Source organism: Bos taurus, chromosome 8 (genome assembly GCF_002263795.3).
Source record: "Bos taurus isolate L1 Dominette 01449 registration number 42190680 breed Hereford chromosome 8, ARS-UCD2.0, whole genome shotgun sequence".
Taxonomy (NCBI): Eukaryota; Metazoa; Chordata; class Mammalia; order Artiodactyla; family Bovidae; genus Bos; species Bos taurus.
In genome coordinates, this window is record NC_037335.1 from 6,982,024 (window position 1) to 7,007,912 (window position 25,889).

At 39.0% G+C, this 25,889-nt stretch overlaps 1 protein-coding gene across 2 annotated transcripts in view; it reads right to left on the reverse strand.

The window, feature by feature from the left end:
* Positions 1-25,889, reverse strand: part of GLRA3 (glycine receptor alpha 3) — a 208,110-nt gene that overhangs the window by 24,696 nt on the left and 157,525 nt on the right. For both annotated transcript variants that reach the window (XM_024996385.2, XM_024996384.2), the window contains exons 6-7: positions 22,841-22,978; positions 16,842-17,056 (exon numbers count right to left, since the gene is read on the reverse strand). In XM_024996385.2, coding sequence (XP_024852153.1) covers positions 16,842-17,056; positions 22,841-22,978 — 353 coding nt within the window. The remainder of the gene's footprint in view (positions 1-16,841; positions 17,057-22,840; positions 22,979-25,889) is intronic.

Sequence of the window (25,889 nt, forward strand, 5' to 3'; positions counted from 1 at the left end):
GCATCTCCTCCTGTATCTTAAGTGTGATTTCTGCTGATCAGAAAGAACTCTACCGAGCAGAGACAGAAAGAACTCTACCGAGCAGAGAGATGTATGCCCTCAATTTATTCCATGGTTGTGCTAAGTGTCCGTATGTTTGTAAAGCATAGATTTAAATCTCATGAGTTCTGCAATTGTGTCAGAAATTTCTGGCTGCCCTCAAATGCATATGGTCCCAGAAGATGTAATACAGTTTTCACAGGCACCATCTCAGGCTACACCGTTCCTTGGGAAAATAGGACTCATAAAGTGTGTGTGCATTTTTTTTCAACAACCAGGATCTATAATGACATGAACCAAGAGATCAAATAAGAAATTTGGTTTTCAAATGAACCTGACAACTGTTTTCCTATGACAACAGAACTATGCAAACATCATCTATGCAGCCCACATTCTGCTTCTTGTGATCAATACTTGATTGTCGAGACTGAAAAGTCAACTCTCCTCATCCTCTCCTCTGACTCCCACCAACTTCAATTCTCTCTCTCCTCCATCCTCACTGACCCTCCAAGGACAGCAACCACAGGCCCTGGAAGGTTTGGGACTCTAGCACTAATAACTTTAAAACAACACAGCAGTGGGACTTCACTGGTGGTTAAGTGGTTAAGATCCTGTATTTTCAATGCAGGGGGCATGGGTTTGATCCTTGGTCAGGGAAGTAAGATCCTATATGCCATAAAGTGTGGCCAAGAAATAAAAATACATAAATAAATAGTTTTAATAATTCTACCTGTTTAAAAAATAAATAAAATAAAACAGCAGTTTCCTCACCAACACATGGACAACATATTCATGACATATGACACTCATCGCCTGTGATTCTGGTACCGCCTTGTTTCCACCCACTCCTGCCCCTGTCCTTTGTGGCAGCCTCATTCTAATCCAGCCCATCCCCCTGGACCACCATGCCATGGCCCCATTGTTCACTGTGCTATTGGAAACTTGATCTTAAGTAACAATCTCTCCTTGGTATTATTCCTTGGGTACAGGAGTATGAGAAAATGAAGCCTAAATGTTTGCTGACTAGACACTCTAGGCAGGAGAACCGTTGTCTTGGAAACCAAACCAAAGCCACATGTGGAAGACTGCTTCCTTCCTGAAGCTCGTTCTTCCCCTGGCTCCTTGATCTGCATTCTTTGGGTTTCCTCCCTCCACCCCACCCGACTCGGCTCTCTAGGCCTTTCCTCTTCTTCCTGAGATCCTCAGAGACAGGGCCTGGGCCCCGTCTGTTCTCACACTGAAACTTCTCACTTTCAGCCCTTAACTATTACTTTAGATCCAATTCCTCCTTTGCACTCAGGGTCCCCCGCCTCCGTTTCCTGACTAAACCTCCCGCTAGCCAGTTTCTTACACGACTAGCTTTTGGATGTCTCAGGCTCCTCAGACTTCATTTGACTGAAAAGAAAAGCTAGGAATCTCTACTGGACTCAACCAGCAAACACACACAACTGCCTTTTCCTCCTCATTAAAGGCTAGGCTCTATTCATCTCCAAATCTCACAGCAAAAAACCAAGTCCGGGAATCCTACCTTTTGGCTATTTCTGAAATTTATCGTTTTCTGTCCTTTCTTACTGACATCGTATTGTGTATTGATCTCAACCACCATAATCTGTTTCTCAGTTTCTCTTAGGGCTGAAGTTACAAAGATAGTAAGACAAACAAGGTATATCTTTGTTAAAATTGGGGTATAATTGCTTTACCATGTTTTGTTAGTTTCTGCTGTATACAACAAAGTGAATCAGCTATATGTATACATACATGTGTTCTCTCCATCTGGGACCTCCCTCTTACCCCTCATCCCCCTCTAAGTCATCACAGAGCACTGAACTGAGTTCCCTGTGCTATTGGAACCAACATTCAAGAGGGGGGAAATAGACAGCAAAAGTAAGCACACAAATGAAGATAATTTAAGAGAACTGCAATAATGAAACCCCTGTAGGGTCATGGGAAAGGGACAGTGTGAAGGGGGCTGTTAGGTGGCACAGTTCCTAAAGGCCTCTCCGAGGGTGTGATACAACGACCATCTCAGGCCACTTTCTTGCTTGCCCGTCATTCTTCACATTTCTTCCTCTAGTTCTTGGCAGAGACCAATGGACAAGCTCCATCCTGCCTCAGCAGCTTTGAACTCCCTGTTACTTCTGTCTGAAACACTCCTTCCTTTATGGAACCCTTGCTAAATCCTTCAGACTTTAGCTTAAAAGCCATGATTTCAGGGAAACCTTCTCCAAATGCTCAGATCAGTACAGCCCTTCTCACCTTCTTACCTCCACTTTCCTCCTAGAACCCATCTCTCAAATGACTCATTGCAGTTGCAATGATATTTATCTGTGGGTAGTTCTCACAAGGTGACCACTGCTGCTACTGCTGCTGCTGCTAAGTCGCTTCAGTCGTGTCTGACTCTGTGCGACCCCATAGACCAGAGAACATCATTTAAATGCCCCCCCTTCAGCTAATTACTCTGTTCCACAGCCCCTAAGGGCCATTTTCCTAAAACTCTGGGTGGAGGAATGCAAAAATGAGCATGTCCCTGAGGATTTCAAGGTGAAATATCTATACTGATATTTTAGCAAACTATGTGTTGACAGCAAACACCAAATAATGAATCTTATTATTGACCTTGCCCCACTGTATCATCATTATCCATTTACATATCTTTCTCCTTTTAGACTAATGTATCCTGTGAGTCAAGGCAAGGGCCAGGTCTTATTCAGCTTTGTGTTTCAAGGACCTAACACAGTGCCAGTTATATGATGGGCTCTCATAATATTGAATTGATTGAACCATGTGGAGTGACTTGCAATCACTGGCCATTTATTATTAGAGAAATAATTATAATAACTAGCATGCCAGGAATGTTCTTAGGAGTGTCTGTAGAACTACTGAGTGTTCTTAGTAATTGTCCAAAAGTAGCACTTTTAATCCGCACAACTATTCCTCTTATAAAGGTGAGGAGACTGAGACACGTGAAATAACTTGTCATTTTATACACTCAGTTCAATTCATTTCAGTAGCTCAGTCATGTCCGACTCTTTGTGACCCCATGGACTGCAGCATGACAGGCTTCCCTGTCCATCACCAACTCCCAGGGCTTGCTCAAACATGTCCATCCAGTCAGTGATGCCATCCAACCATCTCATTCTCTGTCGTCTCCTTTACACTACCCTGTGTAAAATAGATAGCTAGTGAGAAGCTGCAGTATAACACAAGCTCACTCAATGTCCTATGATGACCTGGAGGGGTGAAGGGGGAGGGAGGTTCAAGAGGGAGGGAATGTAAGTATAGCTGATTCACGCTGTTGTACAGCAGAAATTAACAAATATTATAAAGCAATTACAGTCCAATAAAAAAAATAACATCAGATAGCAACCGCTATACACTGAATATGGTCCTTCAAAAATCCTGATGTTGAAATATACCTCTAAGGTGATGGTAATAGGAGGTGGGATCTTTGGGGAGTGGTTAGGTCATGAGGGTAGAGCCCTCGTGAATGGGATTGGTGCTCTCATTAAAAGGACCCCAGAGAGTGTGTTGCCTTTTCTATTATGAAAGAACGCAGCCTGTAGATTGCCATATATAAACTAAAAAGTGGGCTCTCACCAGACACTGAATCTGCCAGCACCTTGATCTTGAACTTCCCGGGCTCTAGTTTCTATTGTCTATAAACCACCTCATCTATGATACTCTATCATAGAAACCTGGACAAACTGGATGCTACCAAGTTGCAAAGCTAGGATTTGAATAGGTCATCTGGCTAAAAAAATCTGTAACTCAACTACTATTATACATCACCTGGTTATTAGGCTCCTTCTATTTAAGCTACCACCATAAGTTAACAACTGTGAGCACACTAAGTAGAAATAAGTATCTGTATCTTAATATTCCAGGCTCTTCAAATTTTACATGATAGTTAAGGGTGAAATCATTACATAGTATACACATTGGAGGGTTCTGTATGTTTGTTGATCCTAAAATCCGACAATAAACTTCCTAGTAGACAATGTAGAAAAGGAGTTGTGAGAATGTAATTACCACATCAAAAACCAAGTGTTTGCTCTGCAGAAGCGAAACTCTATCAGGCAAACATTTTACCCTTTGAAATACAATGAGAGTCCCCTCAACAATATTCTTACATTAGTTAGGATGAAGTGTTTTTATGAGACAGTTGCCTACTTGCCACGTGATAATCCAGGAAGAGATCAACTTGATAAATTATCATTTGAATGTGCAGAGAGCTGGGTTACTGCAAAGCCTTATCTTTTTCATTTTAAAAAATAAGTTTTATAATGTGAGGAAGGAATATAAGCATCATTGATTCTACAGACTTCTTAGATCATGTGATTTTTTTTTCCAGAAAAATTCTCTATTTATTTTAACCTGAATGAACTTTTTAGACAACCCAATATTTTGCAATATTATCATTAGAAAACAGAGAAAATCTGCTTCTGGAGTCCTGAAAAGATGCATATTGGATTTTATCATTAGTACTTATCCTGGTTATAAAGATTGGAATCCAGTCCCCTTGACCCTGGGAAGCATTTGTGTTCAGGAAACTTGTCTAAGCATGATTTTCTTTATATCTACTTCCAATGATACAAGGAAGTGGGCATAGGAGGATTCAAGCTATGATTTGATAAGAATAACCAACAATCCCAAATCTCACTGGCTTGAAACAGCGAAGGTCAATCCATGTCCACTCAGAGCTGATGGTAACCCTGGACAAGTGTCGTCGCACTGTGACCTCAGCTCCTAGTGTGGTCCCTCTCTGGAACACTGGTGGTGACCACAGCAGAGGAAAACCAGAGCACAGGTCATCTCACATTTGGTAATAAATAATCCAGGCCAGAAGAGGCACAGATCACCAGGCTCAAAACTCACTGTTTATGTGTTTGTGCCCGCGTGCTCAGTCACGTCAGGTTCTTTGTGACCCTATCGGCCGCAGGCTGCCAAGCTCCTCTGTCTATGGGATTCTCAAGGCAAGAATACTGGGGTGCGTTACCATCTCCTCCTCCAGGGGATCTTCCAGACCCAGATATGGAACTGAGTCTCCTGCCTTAGCATTAGCCAGAACTATTTACCGTGAACATGAGAAAAACGGACCTGGGAGGTGCAACCTCATCGTGTGTCTGGAAGGGAGACAAAGCCCACAGGTGGCAAAGGAAGTGGAGGCGGGGAATGGTCTACTTTGTGCTTCTGAAAACTAAACAAGGATTCTGACAAGTCCAGGATTGAAGACAAGTGTGGACTGCGATCTGATCACTGTGATATCTTGAGGGGAGAACTAGAGCAGCTTTCAGTTCTGTTCAGTCTCTCAATCACGTCCAACTCTTTGTAACCTCATGGACTGCAGCACGCCAGGACTCCCTGTCCATCACCAACTGCTGGAGTTCACCCAAACTCATGTCCATTGAGTCGGAGATGCCATCCAACTATCGCATCCTCTGTCGTCCCCTTCTCCTCCCACCTTCAATCTTTCCCAGCATCAGGGTCTTTTCAAATGAGTCAGCTCTTCACATCAGATGGCCAAAGTATTGGAGTTTCAGCTTCAACATCAGTTCTTCCAATGAATATTCAGGACTGATTTCCTTTAGTATGGACTGCTTGGATCTCCTTGCAGTCCCAGGGACTCTCAAGAGTCTTCACAACACCACAGTTCAAAAGCATCAATCCTTTGGTGCTCAGCTTTCTTTATAGTCCAACTCTCACACCCATACATAACTACTGGAAAAACCATAATCTTGACTAGACAGACCTTGTTGGCAAAGTAATGTCTCTGCTTTTTAATATGCTGTCTAGGCTGGTCACTGTCAGCAGTGATTTTGGAGACCCAGAAAATAGAGTCTGACACTGTTTCCACTGTTTCCCCATCTATTTGCCATGAAGTGATGGGACCAGATGCCATGATCTTCGTTTTCTGAATGTTGAGCTTTAAGCCAACTTTTTCACTCTCTTCTTTCACTTTCATCAAGAGGCTCTTTAGTTCTTCTTCACTTTCTGCCATAAGGGTGGTGTCATCTGCATATCTGAGTTTATTGATATTTCTCCCAGCAATCTTGATTCCAGCTTGTGCTTCTGCCAGCCCAGTGTTTCTCATGATGTACTCTGCATATAAGTTAAATAAGCAGGGTGACAATATACAGCCTTGACATACTCCTTTTGCTACTCAGAACCGGTCTGTTGTTCCATGTCCAGTTCTAATTGTTGCCTCCTGACCTGCATACAGATTTCTCAGGAAGCAGGTCAGGTGGTCTGATATTCCCATCACTTTCAGAATTTTCCACAGTTTATTGTGATCCACACAGTCAAAGGCTTTGGCATAGTCAAGAAAGCAGAAATAGATGTTTTTCTGGAACTCTGTTGCTTTTTCAATGATCCAGCAGATGTTGGCAATTTGATTTCTGGTTCCTCTCCCTTTTCTAAATCCAGCTTGAACATCTGGAAGTTCACAGTTCACATATTGTTGAAGCCTGGCTTGGATAATTTTGAGCATTACTTTACTAGCGTGTGAGATGAGTGCAGTTTTGCAGTAGTTTGAGCTTTCTTTGGCATTGCCTTTCTTTTGGATTGGACTGAAAACTGACCTGTTTCAGTCATGTGACCACTGCTGAGGTTTCCTGATATGCTGGCATATTGAGTGCAGCACTTTCACAGCATCATCTTATAGGATTTGAAATAGATCAACTGGAATTCCATCACCTCCACTAGCTTTCTTTGTAGTGAGGCTTCCTAAAGCCCATTTGACTTCACAATCTAGGATGACTGGCTCTAAGTGAGTGATCACACTATCATGATTATCTGGGTCCTTAAGATCTTTCTTGTACAGTTCTTCTGTGTATTCTTGCCACCTCTTCTTAATATCTTCTGCTTATGTTAGGTCCATACCATTTCTGTCCTTTATCAAGCCCATCTTTGCATGACATGTTCCCTTGGTATCTCTAATTTTCTTGAAGAGATCTCTAGTCTTTCCCATTCTGTTTTTTTCCTCTATTTCTTTGCACTGATCACTGAGGAAGGCTTTCTTATCTCTCCTTGCTATTCTTTGGAACTCTGCATTAAAATGGGTATATCTTTCCTTTTCTCCTTTGCTTTTTGCTTCTCTTATTTTCACAGCTATTTGTAAGGCCTCCTCAGACAGCCATTTTGCTTTTTTGCATTTCTTTTTCTTGGGGATGGTCTTGATCCTTGTCTCCTGTACAATGTCACAAAGCTCCATCCACAGTTCATCAAGCACTCTATCAGATCTAGTCCCTTAAATCTATATCACACTTCCATTGTATAGTTGTTAGGGATTTGATTTAGGTCATACATGAATGGTCTAGTGGTTTTCTCTACTTTCTTCAGTTTAAGTCTGAATTTGGCAATAAGGAGTTCATGATCTGAGCCACAGTCAGCTCACAGAGCAGCTTTAGAGGGCAAAACTCACTGCTTTAGAGAGAGCAGCTGTTAAGTAATGAGAGGACGACAGAGGGAAAAAAAAAACAAAACAAAACAGTACTGATCTTTAACTCCACATTTGTTCAAACCATGTCAGGTCAGAGTTCAGTAAAATTAGTCACAAGCAGGTTACAGAAGAGTCCAGATAGTGCTCTAAAGTGTTGATTTAATCTAGCAGAGGTAATAGATTATTCAGATTATAAAGACAGGCAGGCTGCCAGGCAAATTCAAGCATGGGAATGGTGTGCTTGTACTACACAGGGTCTCAAAAAAAAGAAAAAGACTGTGCCTCCAAGTACGGACCACGCTTCACCAGTTAATACTCATCCTTGTCCCTTACTAGTTCCACCAGACCCAACTGTTCACTTATGTGTGCATACACCCTCCAAAGTCAACTGGTTGTGTTCCACTTTGATTCAGGGCAAGAGATGGCTTGCACGTATCTCAGGCAATTCTTTATAAATCAATTTAATGTAAGGCAAATTTTTGGTGAGATAATTAAGTAGCGACAATTTTAGATTACATTCCTTTACAAGATCATTGACTGAGCTAAACCATACGAATGGCACCATCTGCTGTAGTTGAGGAGCTCCTTGTCCAGATGCATAACTTTATCTTACCATGCATAGAAATGATCAAATGGATCGCCTTAGGACAAATACTGTCCTGCTGGTAGATGATAAGGCATGAATGGGTAAATATTGATTAGATTATAAGCCAGACTACTAAATTATAGCAAATTATACTCACTAATTTATGTTATAACCCAGACTACTATTAATCAAGAATTTCTTGAAATAGAAATATATAGTGCACTTATAAGAAGCACAGCTTTGAAGGATAAGAAATTGATTAAACCAGAAAGTGGTGTGAATCTCCAAATCTAATGCAAACCAACATGCAGGCACTCTACAAGGTTAATATCCCAGGACAGTGAACATTTTCTCAATTCTTCTCTCAGTCCAAATTTGCTTTTAATTTGAGAAAGAGGTATAACAAACATCACAGTATATTGCTTTTGATTAGTTAAAACAGTCCTTTCAGTAGGGTGATTCATTATCCGTTGGATGATGATCAATCCTGGTAAATTCTCCCAGTTCCTCTGAATTGTCAAACCGATGAGTAATTCTGGCTGTGAAATGGGCAAGTGGCTCAAAGGTATTTTTCTGAGTTATGCTGAAAAATTTCCTGCTTGTGTCATGGCTTTTTTCCTAGGGGGTTTGTTTCTATCACATTGGTATTTATCTTTCTATCTGTAAAACCCAAATTGTATTACACTTAATCCCTCATTTCTTCCAGTGTAAAAGCTGTATAAGAATTTTGAATATAGTAATGCTTATAGAAAAAGTATTATATTAGTTTCAAAATTATTTTGAGTTTCATTTAAGACTAAAAGCCAGAGAGATGAAGAAAAAAAAATAGCTTTTTTTTATAAGTGTTAAAGTAAAATGAAGCAAACTGAAAAAGAAAATGAACTGTCTGCAGGACTGTATTCTTGGAATTCTAGGTGGTGAATCACACAGATTTTGTGAACTCTGATGTTTATCATCCTGGAGGGCAATTCACAACCGCAGAATCCTACATGTTACGTTCATACTAATTACAATCCTCATAAACTTAGTAAATGAATGATGCTTTGCATAGAGTCTTTATTTGCCATGTAAAGGTTTTTACTTTAAGAAATGAAATGGCAGAACTGCATTATATCCTAAGTCATGAACCTGACAAATCTTTCCAATCACCAGATGAGAAAAACACAACTAAAAAGGGTAAGGTATTTTGAAAGGTCATTCCATCGTCCCTGACTTACGCTTCAATTATGGGAGCTTTACTGCCGTCTTTTCTATAGGACATGATTCTCAAGACTAGCAAAAAAATCTAGATGTTGCTAGAAATGCTACTTAAGTGCACATTGTTACTGACATTTGTTTATATTTTTTGTGTGTGACCTGCTTAAGGAAACTTGAATTATATTTGTGACTTCTCTCCCCTGTGCATTCTTGCCCTGGAAGTTTTGTATTTCTAGAACATCATCTTTATTATACCTATATACCTTTCTAATACCTTTTCCCAACACCTCAAGATCTGACATTTTCATATTTAACTTCAATCAGAAATCAGGAAGACAGATAAAACTTGTAAGCTATGTCTAACACTGATTTGGGGACCAAATTCTTTATTTCTTTGGCAAAGGGGCAGTTTTACATCAGATTTATCTGTCGGCGGGGAGGGTGGGCCATGGTATGGACTATAGGATTTATGTGAATACAGAAAAGGGAGTTTAAGACATTAAATAGGGTAAAATTGGCTCCAAGTTACATAAACACCTTTTGTTTGTAAACTTAGCTTGATGTTAAAGCCCCTGCATTATGTCATTTCAAAAATTTTTAAACTTTGTGATTTGATCATATATTTTCTCCAAATTGTGCCATCAGATTTAAGAACTTATGTCATGGCTCTGTCTCTATGTCATCCACAGAGGATCTGCTTGATGATTGTTAAATTCAACTTAATGAGACCTAGTAAGCCTAAATTGTAAGCACTAAGATCAAATATAGAACCAGAGACAATTTTCAATTTCTATTCTTACTATACTCCTTGGAAGGAAAGTTATGTCTAACCTAGATAGCATATTCAAAAGCAAAGACATTACTTTGCCAACAAAGGTCCGTCTAGTCAAGGCTATGGTTTTTCCAGTGGTCATGTATGGATGTGAGAGTTGGACTGTGAAGAAGGCTAAGCGCCGAAGAATTGATGCTTTTGAACTGTGGTGTTGGAAAAGACTCTTGAGAGTCCCTTGGACTGCAAGGAGATCCAACCGGTCCATTCTGAAGGAGATCAGCCCTGGGATTTCTTTGGAAGGAATGATGCTAAAGCTGAAACTCCAGTACTTTGGCCACTTCACGTGAAGAGTTGACTCATTGGAAAAGATTCTGATGCTGGGAAGGATTGGGGGCAGGAGGAGAAGGGGACGACAGAGGATGAGATGGCTGGATGGCATCGCTGACTCAATGGACGTGAGTCTGGGTGAACTCTGGGAGTTGGTGATGGACAGGGAGGCCTGGCGTGCTGCGATTCATGGGGGTCTCAAAGAGTCAGACACGACTGAGCAACTGAACTGAACTGAACTGATTCTTACTATGGGATCTACCTATGTTTAGGAATTACTTATTTACTGAAGACAGAAAATACAGTAATAAAATTGTATACTATTTGTATGTAGTATATCTTTTGCTTTTAAAAGAAAGGGCAGGAGTAAATAATTTTTTTAATTTTTGCACCTTTTTTGTTTCTCTTTTTCCTACAGGAATAAGGCAGGGAAAAAAAACTATTAACATATTCAATGAAAATACTTTTAAATTAAATATATTACTCACATCAAATACTGTATTATAAAGTTAAATATACTTAATAACTATTGTGTGATGTTAATGAATTAAAAATGAGCCCACTTGTATCATATTTATATTGAACTTGATTGAAGTAATTTTTGTTAACTATACTTTGAATAGATACTAGAATCTTTTTTCAAAAGATTTTTTTTTCTTTAATGTGGACCATTTTTAAAGTTTTTATTGAATGTGTCACAATACTGCTTCTATTTTATGTTTTGGTTTTTTGGCCCCAAAGCATGTGGGATCTTAGCTCTCCCACCATGGACAGAGATCACACCCCCTTCATTGGAAGGTAACATCTTAACCACTGGACCTCCAGGGAAGACCCAATATTAGAATCTTATATTCAAATAGTGAGAATCAAAACATTATCAACAGTAATAGTTATCAATAGGAAAACCTGATTACTATACAACCCCTCTCCCCATTTAATTACTGCTGATATTTACAATGTACTCTCCTTTATAACTGCAGGGTAGTTTTTTTTTTTTTTTTTTTTTAGGAGAATGAGAACCAGTTAGAAATGGCAATAGTGAATACGAATACCTTATTTTCCTTCCCATCCCCTGCCTTTTCAGTGTAATGCCAATAGACCTCCGTGTGTCCACATAATCATGGTATCCAATTATAAATAACTCCAGTTCATTTCAGTTCAGTTGCTCAGTCATGTCCAACTATTTGCGTCCTCATGAATCACAGCATGCCAGGCCTCCCTGTCCATCACCAACTCCTGGAGTTCACTTAAACTCACGTCCATCGAGTCGGTAATGCCATCCAGCCATCTCATCCTCTGTCATCCCCTTTCCCTCCTGCCCCCAATCCCTCCCAGCATCAGAGTCTTTTCCAATGAGTCAACTCTTCACATGAGGTGGCCAAAGTACTGGAGTTTCAGCTTTAGCATCATTCTTTCCAAAGAACACCCAGGGCTGATCTCCTTTAGAATGGACTGGTTGGATCTCCTTGAAGTCCAAGGGACTCTCAAGAGTCTTCTCCAACACCACAATTCAAAAGTATCTTCGGTGCTCAGATATCTGTTAGATTTATATTATCTAATCATCGTAATCACTTCTATAGTTGATGATTTCAAGAAGAATAAAAGTTAATATGAAAGCTATTGTGATGTTTTCTAGAACCATTGTTTTTATTATACTGCAAGGTAGATACATGCAATATTTAATACCTTTTTCATTAATTTGGTGATTCTCAGGGGTACATATGATTCTTCATAAATAAAAAGTAATTCAACTGAGTTTTTACATTCTTTTTAGAGGGACAAAAAATGGCATATTCTTGCTTTTTAAGTTAACTACTAAGCAAAGTTTAAAAACTCACATTTACTCTATAGAGGTGTATCACATTCCACATGACATTTACTCTATAGACCTGTATCACATTCTGAGGATAAAAATATGTAAAAGATAGACTATCCTCTCAAAAAGCTACTCCTGGTGGGTTTCACAGACAGACTGAATAAGGGAAGATACCACTGTATACCTAGACTTTCCTGGAGTTTCCTAAAGCAGTTCTTTCTAGAATCATAGTTTATAAATTAAAATTATATTTTGTCCCTCTTATTATTTCCTCTATTCCTACCCATCTCAATACTGAATAAAAAATATATTGAATAATTCCCTGTGTCAAGATCTTAACAACATATTAGTATAAACCAAATATATACTCAAAATAGTTTAATAACTATTACTACTCTCTCTTTCACCTGGGTTAAAATCTAATTCTCCCAAGGAGTATTGCTTTTCCACATCTAAAAAAAAATTCACAAAATGTTGGTAATCTCAAAGAGTTTGTGAGAAGGGTTTTGAGGTAAGCGGGTCTAGGCTGTGACTAAGCTGTATAACCTTTCCTTGTGCATGAGGGAGACAGAGTCCTAGAGGAAGAAAGGAGGGAAGATACTTTGAATATACAGTATATACACTAAAATATACTTTGAATATACTTCCTCCTCTTTCTGGACTTTCATTTGCTCTTACAAGAATCATCTCTGGTCTGCTTCCCTATCAATCTGTAGTTCACTCCTTGAAGTCTTAGGCCTGGATGTCCCTGGTCAGAACTTTGGAAGTTCTGACTTTTTGACAATTCAGTGTGGCTATCATATACATCTCAAAGTTAACATGCTTAACCATAGAACTAATACCTCTTTGACCTTCCTCATGAGTAAATATTACCACTGCATGCCATTACCCAGCGGAAAGCCACTTTTGACTCCTGATTTTCCCTTAATCCTCAAAATTCAGTTCAGAAGCAAATCCTGTCTCTTTCACCTGCAAATATATTTTATCTAAAAAAAAAAAAAAAAAAAACTACATCTTTCTAACTCCGCCTGCGATGCTTCATCTCTGCAGCTAGCAACCTAGCTACATCATCCTCGGCTCTGAACTATCGTTTTCATGGTAGCACCTCTGCTTCCATTTTTACCTCTTCTATCTGATCTTCACATAGAAATGAGAGTGATCACTCCTCTCAATAAAATCCTTCCAAAATCCATCCAAAATAAGCTTTATGCTTACCAAGTTTTATAAAACCCTCCATGACCTGGCTCTGTGATCACCACCATTTTTCCTCACTCATTCTACTCCAAATAAATCATGTTAGGAAGCATTCCTAAAGTTTTCTAACTTTGAAAAATTGCTGGCAGTAGGATGCGTTGTCACCCTCTTCTGGCCACCTACTGCCGGCACTGCGGAAATGCCAGATTGCTCCAAGCTCCAAGAAATGAATCACAGGAGTTTTCTTGCTTTGGGCTATCATACTCCTAATTTATGAGACTGTTGAGGCCAGTGCAACAGGAAATTTCAGAGAGGAATCTCAGGTCTATAGTTCACGAGGTGCTGACTCAAGTCAGCATTCTCAGAGATTTTCTACTTTGACTTTTACTTGACATATTTCCAAGCTCCTTCTTATCTACAGGACATGTACTGGCACAGAGCCTGACAAAACACTCGGCGATGATCATAAATTAGTGATTTATCATTTCTTCCTCCCACATCTGATAATCCCCTATTGTTTTCCTGAATTTAATTTTGCTTTCCTCCTTCCTAGATTTCGTCAGTAGGAGAATGGTGGATGTTTCCATGGCAAGATTTTCAGGCATCTGAGGGTTCTTTTGTGAGGGTGAGAATAGCAGATCCTAAGGGGCATGGTTTCACACTTCTATTCCTAAATCCAGTGTGAGCCCTTGCCCTTTGCCTTTCCAAATCACAATATCAGGAGTGCATTTTTTTAAGAGACATTCTACCCTTTTGAATGATCTCATTCAATAGGAAAATTTTTGTTTACTCTCAGACTTCAGTGTATGCCATACTGAATTCCAATGTACAAACTGCTGCACATAAGCAGTGCCTTAAATATCACAAAGGCTAAGATAATTACTAACTCTTAAGATATCTGTTTGCTAATCAATTCTTTTTTATGGCTCAAAAATAAATCTGCTATCATACTTCCAGTGTCTCTATGATCTGAGAGATAGACTTTGTATACATCTATGTATGTAATGTAACTGACTTCATACTTGAAAATTTATTCCTTCCCTGAGATCATGATGAAATTAATGCCTTTAACAAAATTTCTTGAGAAAAAGAATGAAGTCATCTCAGACCTCTCTTCCTTTAAAAAAAAAAAAAAAAAAAACCCTCATGTCTTCATTCTGTTTCTTTTTAATTTCTTTCTTTCTTTATTTCTGTTTCATCCACCCACCCCTTCATGCTCTCCTAATTCTGCCTTAATCTCTTTATCCAGATGTGTTTATGCTGTGCCTCATAGAATTTGTAGTTTCCTTAAACAGATCATTAAGTACCCCCACTTTCTGGATAACAACTTACAGAATGAATGAGCTTTCATTTCTGTTTAGCTCAGTGAGGAAAATCAATGAGTAAACTGGTAATTTCATTTACAAATCGACTATGGAACTTCAACTATTACTCAGAGCCCTTGAGACATTTATACGTATATAAATAAGCACCTAATATTATAAGCAGATTTACAGTTTTCACTTGGACGATATTTTATAAAACACTAGTTGATATGGATTATTTTGAAAATACAATTATATGTTAATAAAAGTGAACCTTATTTTGAAAGACAACCATTCAATCTTAGCAAGGCAGAGTGAGCATTGCTAAATATTAATTCTTTCAATAGTAAGTAACATTTTTAATGATAAAATATTTTGCCATCAACTTTTACTTATTTAGATATTTAACTGAATAAATTAGTCAGAGATGCAATTCATAGTAAGGCGTAAAGGAAGCCATGATTTATAATTTACTTGGCATGGTGGGAAAATAGCATCAAACATACAAGAAAAGTTAATATGATTTTTTTACATTAATGTACATCATTGTAATGAAAAGAATAGTGGAGCTTATTGGAGGCCAGACAGGATTACTTTATTTAGACAGTACAAATTTCTTTCTTAGGAACCATTTAGGCGAAGAAAATAATTTTCTGTTGCTGTGCTACTAAATGGATAAAAAGGACTTCTATGTTTTATTTCACCACATCTTTAAAAAAAACAGTACTGGGTCTTTTACAAACCTCATACAGGAATAGTTTTATTTTAATTCTGGCAGCTCAGCACAGACTGAAATATTATGTATTAGATAAGTTTTTCTTTTTATTGACCTATGGCTGCTCAAAAGCCAAAGCAAACACACGTACAAAAAAGTAAACACTGTATTTGGCCCAGGGTGTAAGACTACGGGCATTTTCATACAATACTTGTGAGAGTATAATTGCTATAAATTTTTCTCAAGGGAAATTTGGCAATACAGAGCAATGCATACAGCTATCAGTGCAACAATTCCAGTTCTAAGAATTAAAACTAAGAAAATAATACAAAATGCATGTAGAGTTATATATTCATGTATGTATATGTGTGTGTACACATTTGCACATATATATTCATGTATATAACAATCATTATATACATGTTCATTATTGTATTAGTCCTAATAGAGAGTGCATAGATTGTTATGACACATCTATACAGTGGAGTCATATACTGCCGTTTAATCTATAGATTTAACTTACATGCAAGTTTGATATACTTCTAAATATTTAAAAATCTATAAATAATAAATTCTGTCGAGCATAAGAGTATTATTGATGTTTAAATAATTGGGGGTCATAACACAAACTATGGATAAGAGATGTCATTGTTTGGTAGAATATTTTCCTTCACCTACGTCTCTGTTTTATAATTTTTTTCTGCCTCGATTATATATTACTTTAAAAACTGGTGATGAATACAGATCTTCCTCAGTTTATGATTGGGTTACATCCAGATAATCCCACTGTAGGTTGAAAATAGCCTTAAGTTGAAAAAGCATTTAATACACCTAACCTATGAATGTCATAGCTTATGCCAGCCTACCTGAAGCATGATCAGAACACTTAGTGGGCAAAATCATCGAACCCAAAGCCTGTGTGCTCAGATGCTCAGTCGTGTCTGACTCTTTGCGATGCCATGGACTGTAACCCACCAGGCTCCTCTGTCCTTGGGATCCTCCAGGCAAGAATACTGGAATGACTTGCCATTTCCTCCTACATGGGATCTTCCCAACATTTTATAATAAAGTATTGACTATTTCATGTAACTTATTGAATACTGTACTGTCAGTAAAAAACAGAATGGCTGTCTGGGTACAGAAGGGTTGTGAGTGTATCCACTGTTTACTCCCCTGGTCACATGGCTGATGGGTGCTGTAGATGCCATAACCCAGCATCCTGAGAGCAGATACCATGCAACACTGGGCCAGGAAAAGATCAAAATTCAAGGCTGGAGGTGTGGTTCCTGCTGAATGCTTGTCACTGTCACACCATACAAAAGTCCAAAAAATTTAAGTCGAACTGTCATAAATCAGAGACCAACTGTAAATACACTGAAAAAGATCTGGCAAAAATAATGCCACATATACAAATGAGTGCACGCATGAGTGTCTGCCCTTTCAGGGCACTCACCTTTGGTAAGGAAGCCCGTGATCCTGAACTCTGTGTGGTCATGGTCAGCACAGTGGTTATTCCCAAGGCTACCCGGGCCGGGGCAGCATCCATGTTGATCCAGAAGGAAACCCAGGAGAGAATGACAATCAGGAGGCTTGGAATGTACATCTGGATCAGATAGTAGCCCATTTGTCGTTCAAGATGGAATCGCACTTCTATACATGTAAACTTTCCTGATGGGTTGCAAAATAAATGCAGCAATTGGTAAAAACAGGTCTTCACTATTGCATCAAAGGTCACAATGTTGCTTTCATAATAATTTTGCCTTAAACATTATAATGTTATAATGAAATGGGGTCCTAAGTCATATATGCAAATTGGTTTCTGAAAAATATTTTTTTTTATGTGTATGTTGGCATCTAGAAGCAATGTGATAGAAAAGTGTTCTATTTCAGGAATAATATATAAAATTATTACTTCATATTTTATTAGCACTTCATAGTTGTCTAGGTACTAAAAAGTCTATTATTTCCCATGACTTATGTCTGTTTTTGTACCTTTTTTTAAACACTGTACCTTGAGATTCTAGCCAGGATAATTAGGCAAAAAAAAAAAAAAAGGCATTTAGATTGAAAAGTAAGTAGCAAAACTATCTCTGTAAGCAGAAGCCATTAACTTTGTATTTAGAAAATCCTAAAAAACTCATTAAAAATCTATTTGAGCTGAAAAGCTCATCAAGGTTACAAGATACACTACCAGTATAGAAAAAAGCAATTGTGTTTCTGTACACTAGCAATGAATAATCCAAAAATTAAATTGAGAAAACAATTCCATTTAGATAGAACCAAATAAAATAAAATATTTAGAAATAAAGTTAACAAAAAGTGTAAAACTTATACAATAAAAAATAACAAAACATACATCAGCATCACTTTTGCTGTCTCGTACACAGGGTTATTGTTATCATCTTTCTAAATTCCATATATATGCATTAGTATACTGTATTGCTGATGTATGGAACAGTCTTATGGACTCTGTGGGAGAGGGAGAGGGTGGGAAGATTTGGGAGAATGGCACTGAAACATGTAAAATATCATGTATGAAACGAGATGCCAGTCCACGTTCAATGCACGATACTGGATGCTTGGGGCTAGTGCACTGGGACGACCCAGAGGGATGGTATGGGGAGGGAGGAGGGAGGAGGGTTCAGGATGGGGAGCACATGTATACCTGTGATGGATTCATTTTGATATTTGGCAAAACTAATACAATCATGTAAAGTTTAAAAATAAAATAAAATTTAAAAAAATAACAAAATAGTTGAATAAAATTAAAGAAGATTATAAAAAAAGGTCATTGTGTAGCCATTAATCAGAAGACTCATATGGTTAAAATTTAAATATTTTCCATCTTGATTTATAAGTTTATTGCAATTTCTATCAAAATCCTACCTGGTTTTTATGTAGAAATTGTCAGGCTGATCTTAAAATTAGTATGAAAATGCAAGTGAAGTCGCTCAGTCGTGTCTGACTCTTTGCGACCCCGTGGACTGTACCCCACCAGGCTTCTCTGTCCATGGGATTCTCCAGGCAAGAATACTGGAGTGGGTTGCCATTTCCTTCTCCAGGGGAAAATGCAAGGGACCTACAATAGCCAAAAATAGCCTTGAGGGGAAAAAAGAGCAAATTTGGTAAAGTCACACTTTGTAATTTCAAGACATGCTGCAAATTTACAATAATCACAAACTGTGGTACTGTGGAGAAGGGAATGGCAAACCACTTCAGTATTCTTGCCTTGAGAACCACATGAACAGTATGAGAAGGCAAAATGATAGGATACTGAAAGAGGAACTCCCCAGGTCGGTAGGTGCCCAATATGCTACTGGAGATCAGTGGAGAAATAACTCCAGAAAGAATGAAGGGATGGAGCCAAAGCAAAAACAATACCCAGCTGTGGATGTGACTGGTGATAGAAGCAAGGTCCGATGCTGTAAATAGTAATATTGCATAGGAACCTGGAATGTTAGGTCCATGAATCAAGGCAAATTGGAAGTGCTCAAACAGGAGATGGCAAGAGTGAATGTCGACATTCTAGGAATCAGCGAACTAAAAGGGACTGGAATGGGTGAATTTAACTCAGATGACCATTATATCTACTACTGTGGGCAGGAATCCCTTAGAAGATATTGAGTAGCCATCATGGTCAACAAAAGAGTCTGAAATGCAGTACTTGGATGGAATCTCAAAAATGACAGAATGATCTCTGTTCATTTCCAAGGCAAATCATTCAATATCACAGTAATCCAAGTCTATGCCCCAACCGGTAACACTGCGAAAGCTGAAGTTGAATGGTGCTATGAAGACCTACAAGACCTTTGAGAACTAACACCCCAAAAAGATGTCCTTTTCATTATAGGGGACAGGAATGCAAAAGTAGGAAGTCAAGAAACACCTAGGGTAAGAGGCAAATTTGGCCTTGGAATACAGAATGAAGCAGGGCAAAGGCTAATAGAGTTTTGCCAAGAGAACGCACTGGTCCTAACAAACACCCTCTTCCAACAACACAAGAGAAGACTCTACACATGGACATCACCAGATGGGAAATCAGATTGATTATATTCTTTGCAGCCAAAAATGGAGAAGCTCTATACAGACAGCGAAAACAAGACCGGGAGCTGACTGTGGCTCAGATCATGAACTCCTTATTGCCAAATTCAGACCTAAATTGAAGAAAGTAGGGAAAACAACTAGACTATTCAGGTATGACTTAAATCAAGTCCCTTATGATTATACAGTGGAAGTGAGAAATAGATTTAAGGGACTAGATCTGATAAATTGAGTGCCTGATGAACTACGGATGGAGGTTCATGACACTGTACAGAAGACAGGGATCAAGACCATCCCCATGGAAAAGAAATGCAAAAAAGCAAAATGGCTGCCTGGGGAGGCCTTACAAATAGCTGTTAAAAGAAGAGAAGCGAAAAGCAAAGGAGAAAAGGAAAGATACAAGCATCTGAATGCAGAGTTCCAAAGAATAGCAAGGAGAGATAAGAAAGCCTTCCTCAGAAATGAATGCAAAGAAATAGAGGAAAAAAACAGAATGGGAAAGACTAGAGATCTCTTCAAGAAAACTAGAGATATCAAGGGAACTTATCATGCAAAGATGGGCTCGATAAAGGACAGAAATGGTATGGACCTAACAGAAGCAGAAGATATTAAGAAGAGGTGGCAAGAATACACAGAAGAACTATACAAAAAAGATCTTCACGACCTAGATAATCAAGATGGTGTGATCACTCACCTAGAGCCAGACATCCTGGAATGTGAAGTCAAGTGGGCCTTAGGAATCATCACTACGAACAAAGCTAGTAGAGGTGATGGAATTCCAGTTGAGCTATTTCAAATCCTGAAAGATGATGCTATGAAAGTGCTGCACTCAATATGCCAACAAATTTGGAAAACTCAGCAGTGGCCACAAGACTGGAAAAGGTCAGTTTTCATTCCAATCCCAAAGAAAGGCAATGCCAAAGAATGCTCAAACTACCGCACAACTGCACTCATCTCACATGCTAGTAAAGTAATGCTCAAAATTCTCAAAGCCAGGCTTCAACAATATGTGAACTGTGAACTTCCTGATGTTCAAGCTGGTTTTAGAAAAGGCAGAGGAACCAGAAATCAAATTGCCAACATCCGCTGGATCATGGGAAAAGCAAGAGAGTTCCAGAAAAACATCTATTTCTGCTTTATTGATTATGCCAAAGCCTTTGACTGTGTGGATCACAATAAACTGTGGAAAATTCTGAAAGTGATGGGAATATCAGACCACCTGACCTGCCTCTTGAGAAACCTATATGCAAGTCAGGAAGCAACAGTTAGAACTGAACATGGAACAACAGACTGATTCCAAATAGGAAAAGGAGTACATCAAGGCTGTATATTGTCACCCTGTTTATTTAACTTATATGCAGAGTACATCATGAGAAATGCTGGGCTGGATGAAGCACAAGCTGGAATCGAGATTGCCAGGAGAAATATCAATAACCTCAGATATGCAGATGACACCACCCTTATGGCTGAAGTGAAAAGGCACTAAAAAGCCTCTTGATGAAAGTGAAAGAGGGGAGTGAAAAAGTGGGCTTAACGCTCAACATTCGGAAAACGAAGATCATGGCATCTGGTCCCATCACTTCATGGGAAATAGATGGGGAAACAGGGGAAACAGTGTCAGACTTTATTTGGGGGGGCTCCAAAATCACTGCAGATGGGGATTGCAGCCATGAAATTAAAAGACGCTTACTCCTTGGAAGGAAAGTTATGACCAACCTAGATAGCATATTGAAAAGCAGAGACATTACTTTGCCAACAAAGGTCCGTCTAGTCAATGCTATGGTTTTTCCAGTGGTTACGTATGGATGTGAGAGTTGGACTATGAAGAAAGCTGAGCACTGAAGAATTAATGTTTTTGAACTGTGGTGTTGGAGAAGACTCTTGAGAGTCCCTTGGACTGCAAGGAGATCCAACCAGTCCATCCTAAAGGAGATTGATCTTGGGTGTTCTTTGGAAGGAATGATGCTAAAGCTGAAACTCCAGTACTTTGGCCACCTCATGAGAAGAGTTGACTCATTGGAAAAGACTCTGATGCTGGGAGGGATTGGGGGCAGGAGGAGAAGGGAACGACAGAGGATGAGATGGCTGATGGCATCACCGACTTGATGGATGTGAGTTGGAATGAACTCCGGAAGTTGGTGATGGACAGGGAGGCCTGGCATGCTGCAATTCATGGGGTCGCAAAGACTCGGACACGACTGAGTGACTGAACTGAACTGAACTGTGGTACTGTTATAAGTAAAGATGTACAGATCAATGGAATAAAATTGAAAGTCAAGAAATGATCATTTATGGTCAATTGATTTTTTAAAAAGGATTAAGACTATTCAATAGGGAAAGAATGATCTCTTTAATACAGGGCTTCACTGGTGGCTCAGTGGATGAAAATCCACCTGCCAGTGAAGAAGACAGGGGTTCATTCCCCAATCCTGGAAGATCCCACATGCTGTGGAGCAACTAAACCCACACAGCACAGCCAAAAATAAATAAGTAAAATTATGTTTTTAAAAAAGAAACTAAAGTAAAATAAAAAATAAATGGTACAGGAAGAACGTTGCTTTGTGGAACTTTCTGGAATTTTTTTCCCAAATATTTTCCTTCCCAGTTGGTTGTATCTTTGGATACGAGCCCGTGGATATGGAGGACTGGCTGTACAATGAAAGTCAGGTCACATTTCTGGAAGTGCTGAGCCCGAAAGGAATCATAGTTACTCTAAGGATGTTAGTGGAAGGGCATTCACTCACCACATGGGAGAAATATGTCAAATGTGGGCAGTTTAACGGAACTTGTAAGAGTAGGTTAGGAGTTAGAATAGATATTACAGGAATATCCCATGCCAACAGAGAAAAGTGGACAGATAGCATGAATGTACAAGTTTTGCAGTCCTTGATGTTGATAACTGCATCTGATACTTATCCTCAAAGGTAACAGGCTACTGCATCAGTGTGAGTGGTAAGTGCTTAGTAAATATCTTGAAATGCATGACATTGTGGCCAAAATAAAAAATTAAGCAAGAGAAGCCTTAAAAAAAATATATCTCTTTCCTTTTGTTAGCAAACACAATGTTTATGACCCAGGGAAAGTTAAAAAGTACATTTTACTGCTCACATAGAAATTAAAGGAACTTTTTTGAAAAGAGCATTATTATTTAACTATAGGTGTTTCAAAAAGAGAAATTATTTAAATATAATGGAATTCCAAGCATTTCTTTTGTTCCATACAGACTAATTATATAGCAACATGCAATGAGTCAAAAGTTCTGCAAATTTCGAAGATGTCCATTTTCTGCTCGATGACTATAAATAACATTCAGCTATAAACTGCTGAAATAATTAGCCTGGCACTATAAGAAGCATCTGGATAGCATATAACTACAAGTCATAAGTGTAATAAAGAACACTGAACCCCTACCTGTGTTGTAATGTTTAGTGCAGTATCGTAAATCTTTCTCTTCTTTCAACAGAAACTGGGGTAAAGTGAGTCCTTCTGCCACTTGTACAGGTGCCTCATCTTGCCATTCAAATATGAGATCATTCATTGTGTACCCAACTAGACAAAACATAGTAAAAATATTTAGAATGTAACAGGGCATTCAAAGATGAGAAATTGTAACAAATCACTTGTAGATTTCCCATAGCATGAGAAGACCAAATAACGTCATCTTAACTCTATTGACTGAACTATGCATTGCACAATTTCAGGCTATGAAGTCTATTCGTATGAAATGTGTATCAAATAACATAAGAAAATGTAGTAAGCTAATAAGTATAGCATATACATCCTTTCCTTAGGATAGGCAGATACTGCATTCACTCAATGATTCATTTTGGTTCCAATACACTAGGTCTCCCTCACCGTTTCTCAAAGTATTCAGGGCCGTTTCAAACAAAAGCTGAAATTGTCACTGGTTAGGAAATGATATGAACTATAACATCCAGGGAGGGAATGTACAGTGCTTTCTTGGTTTAATCATTAACTGCTTTCGCTTATCACATCTGCTTCTCTGTCCCAAGTCCCAAAGTAGACAAATGATATTTTAGATAGAAATGTTTGCTATCCAGTGTACAAAAAAATACACAAGTTTGTGGAGAGATTAAACTCTTGTACATGCAATGAGTCAATTAAGAACAGAATTAAATAATGTATTTTGTAGTAAGCCGGCACATTTTAGTAAATTAAAATGTCCTCTGTCTGTAGAAATAAAAGAAAATGAAAGTGAAGTCACTCAGTTGTGTCCAGCTCTTTGCGATCCCATGGACTGTAGCCCACCAGGCTTCTCTGTCCATGGAATTTTCCAGGCAAGAGTACTAGAGTGGGTTGCCATTTCCTTCTCCAAGGGATCTTCCTGACCCAGGGATCAAAGGGATCGAACCCAGGTCTCCTGCAGTGCAGGCAGATTCTTTAGCAACTGAGCCACCAGGGAAGCCCTCTGTCTATAGTAGTGGTATCTTTTTCTTCCCTGTGAGTGAGAAGCTGTTGAAATGTACACGTGAAGGCTGTTGCAGAGAAGGAGTCAATGTGAAATGTAACCTGTTGAGGAAGACGATTGCCAGCATTCATGATGGCCCTGGAGGTAGGCCTCTGAGCTAAGTCAGTAAGTTCAGTTCAGTCACTTAGTCGTGTCCAACTCTTCGCAACACCATGAACTGGAGCATGCCAGGCTTTCCTGTACATCACCAACTCCCAGAGCATGCTCAAACTCATGTCCATTGGTCGGTGATGCCATCCAACCATCTCATCCTCTGTCATCCCCTTAGCCTCCTGCCTTCAATCTTTCCCAGCATCAGGATCTTTTTCAATGAGTAAGTTCTTCCCATCATCTGGCCAAAGTATTGGAGCTTCAGCTTCAGCTTCAGCATCAGTCCTTCCAAAGAATATTCATGACTGATTTCCTTTAGGATTGACTGGTTTGATCTCCTTGAAGTACAAGGGACTCTCATGAGTCTTCTCCAACACCACAGTTCAAAAGCATCAGTTCTTCAGTGCTCAGCTTTCTTTATAGTCCAACTGTCAAATCCATACATGACTACTGGAAAAAACACAGCTTTGCACAGATGGACCTTTGTTGGCAAAGTAATGTCTCTGCTTTTTAATATGCTGTCTAGGTTGGTCATAGCTTTTCTTCCAAGGAGTGTCTTTTAGTTTCATGACTGCAGCCACCATCTGCAGTGATTTTGGAGCCCAAAAAATTCTCCAAGCCAGGCTTCAAATTATGTGGACCGTGAACTTCCAGATGTTCAAGCTGGATTTAGAAAAGGCAGAGGAACTATGACTTGACTCAACTTGACTATGAGGGCTATTCCATTTCTTCTAAGGGATCTTGCTGCAGTCGTAGATATTATGCTCATCTGAGTTAAATTCGTCCATTCCAGTCCATTTTAGTTCACTGATTCCTAAAATGTCGATGTTCATTCTTGCCATCTCCTATTTGACTACTTCCAATTTACCTTGATTCACAGACCTAACATTCCAAGTTCCTATGCAATATTGTTCTTTACAGCATCAGACTTTACTTCCATCACCAGTCACATCAACAGCTGGGTGTTGTTTTTGCTTTGGCTCTGTCTCTTCATTCTTTCTGGAGTTATTTCTCCACTCTTCTCCAGTAGCATATTGGGCACCTACTGACCTGGAAGTTCATCTTTCAGTGTCCTATCTTTTTGCATTTTCATACTCTCCATGGGGTTTTCAAGGCAAAAATACTGAAGTGGTTTACCATTCCCTTCTCGAACTAAGTCAAGGGGTCAGAAAAAGGAAGCAAAAGCTCTAGGTGAATGAAAACAACAAACACGAGAAACTCCCAAATTCTCTGCTAGTTAATGTTGTAGACAGGAGGCTGTGTGTGTGATAATAGTAGAAATAGCTGGTGATGGTGGCAACTGGAGCCTGACACCTACCCCACTCACTTGACCTGTGTGCACCCCTCACAGCATCCACTTCACTGGACATGGGGAAGGTGGTACCAAGGGCGTCTGTGGTGAGAGAGTCTGCGTAGACTGTCTGGGATCCTACTATCAAACTTTCAGCAGCAGCTGCTGCCATGTGATAGCTTATTATGGAGCAAGTGTGATTTGGTAGAGGTTGTCAAGTCCTCCAGATTGAAGGGGACATACATGAATTCTGGTTCCCGAACACATATGAGAACCTGTAGGACTGTCTTCCAGATGATTGGACTTAGCACAGCAAAGACTCGCTTACACTGGGATATATTTCATTGAATCCTGCAATGAATGATTTGGTGGATAATAATAGAAGGCTTTCAATTTTATTTGTAAGTCTTTTGATATAGCCATTGTAAATATCATTTCACCTAGAGAGAAAATAGATGCATATTTCTCAAGGATCAAGAATTAGCAAAATATGCCCTGATTCTTATCTATTTCTAGGTAAACGGGTACTTTATTCTTTCACACATGCAATCCCTAAGGATAAAATATGCGAGACATTTCCCAACTCAGAT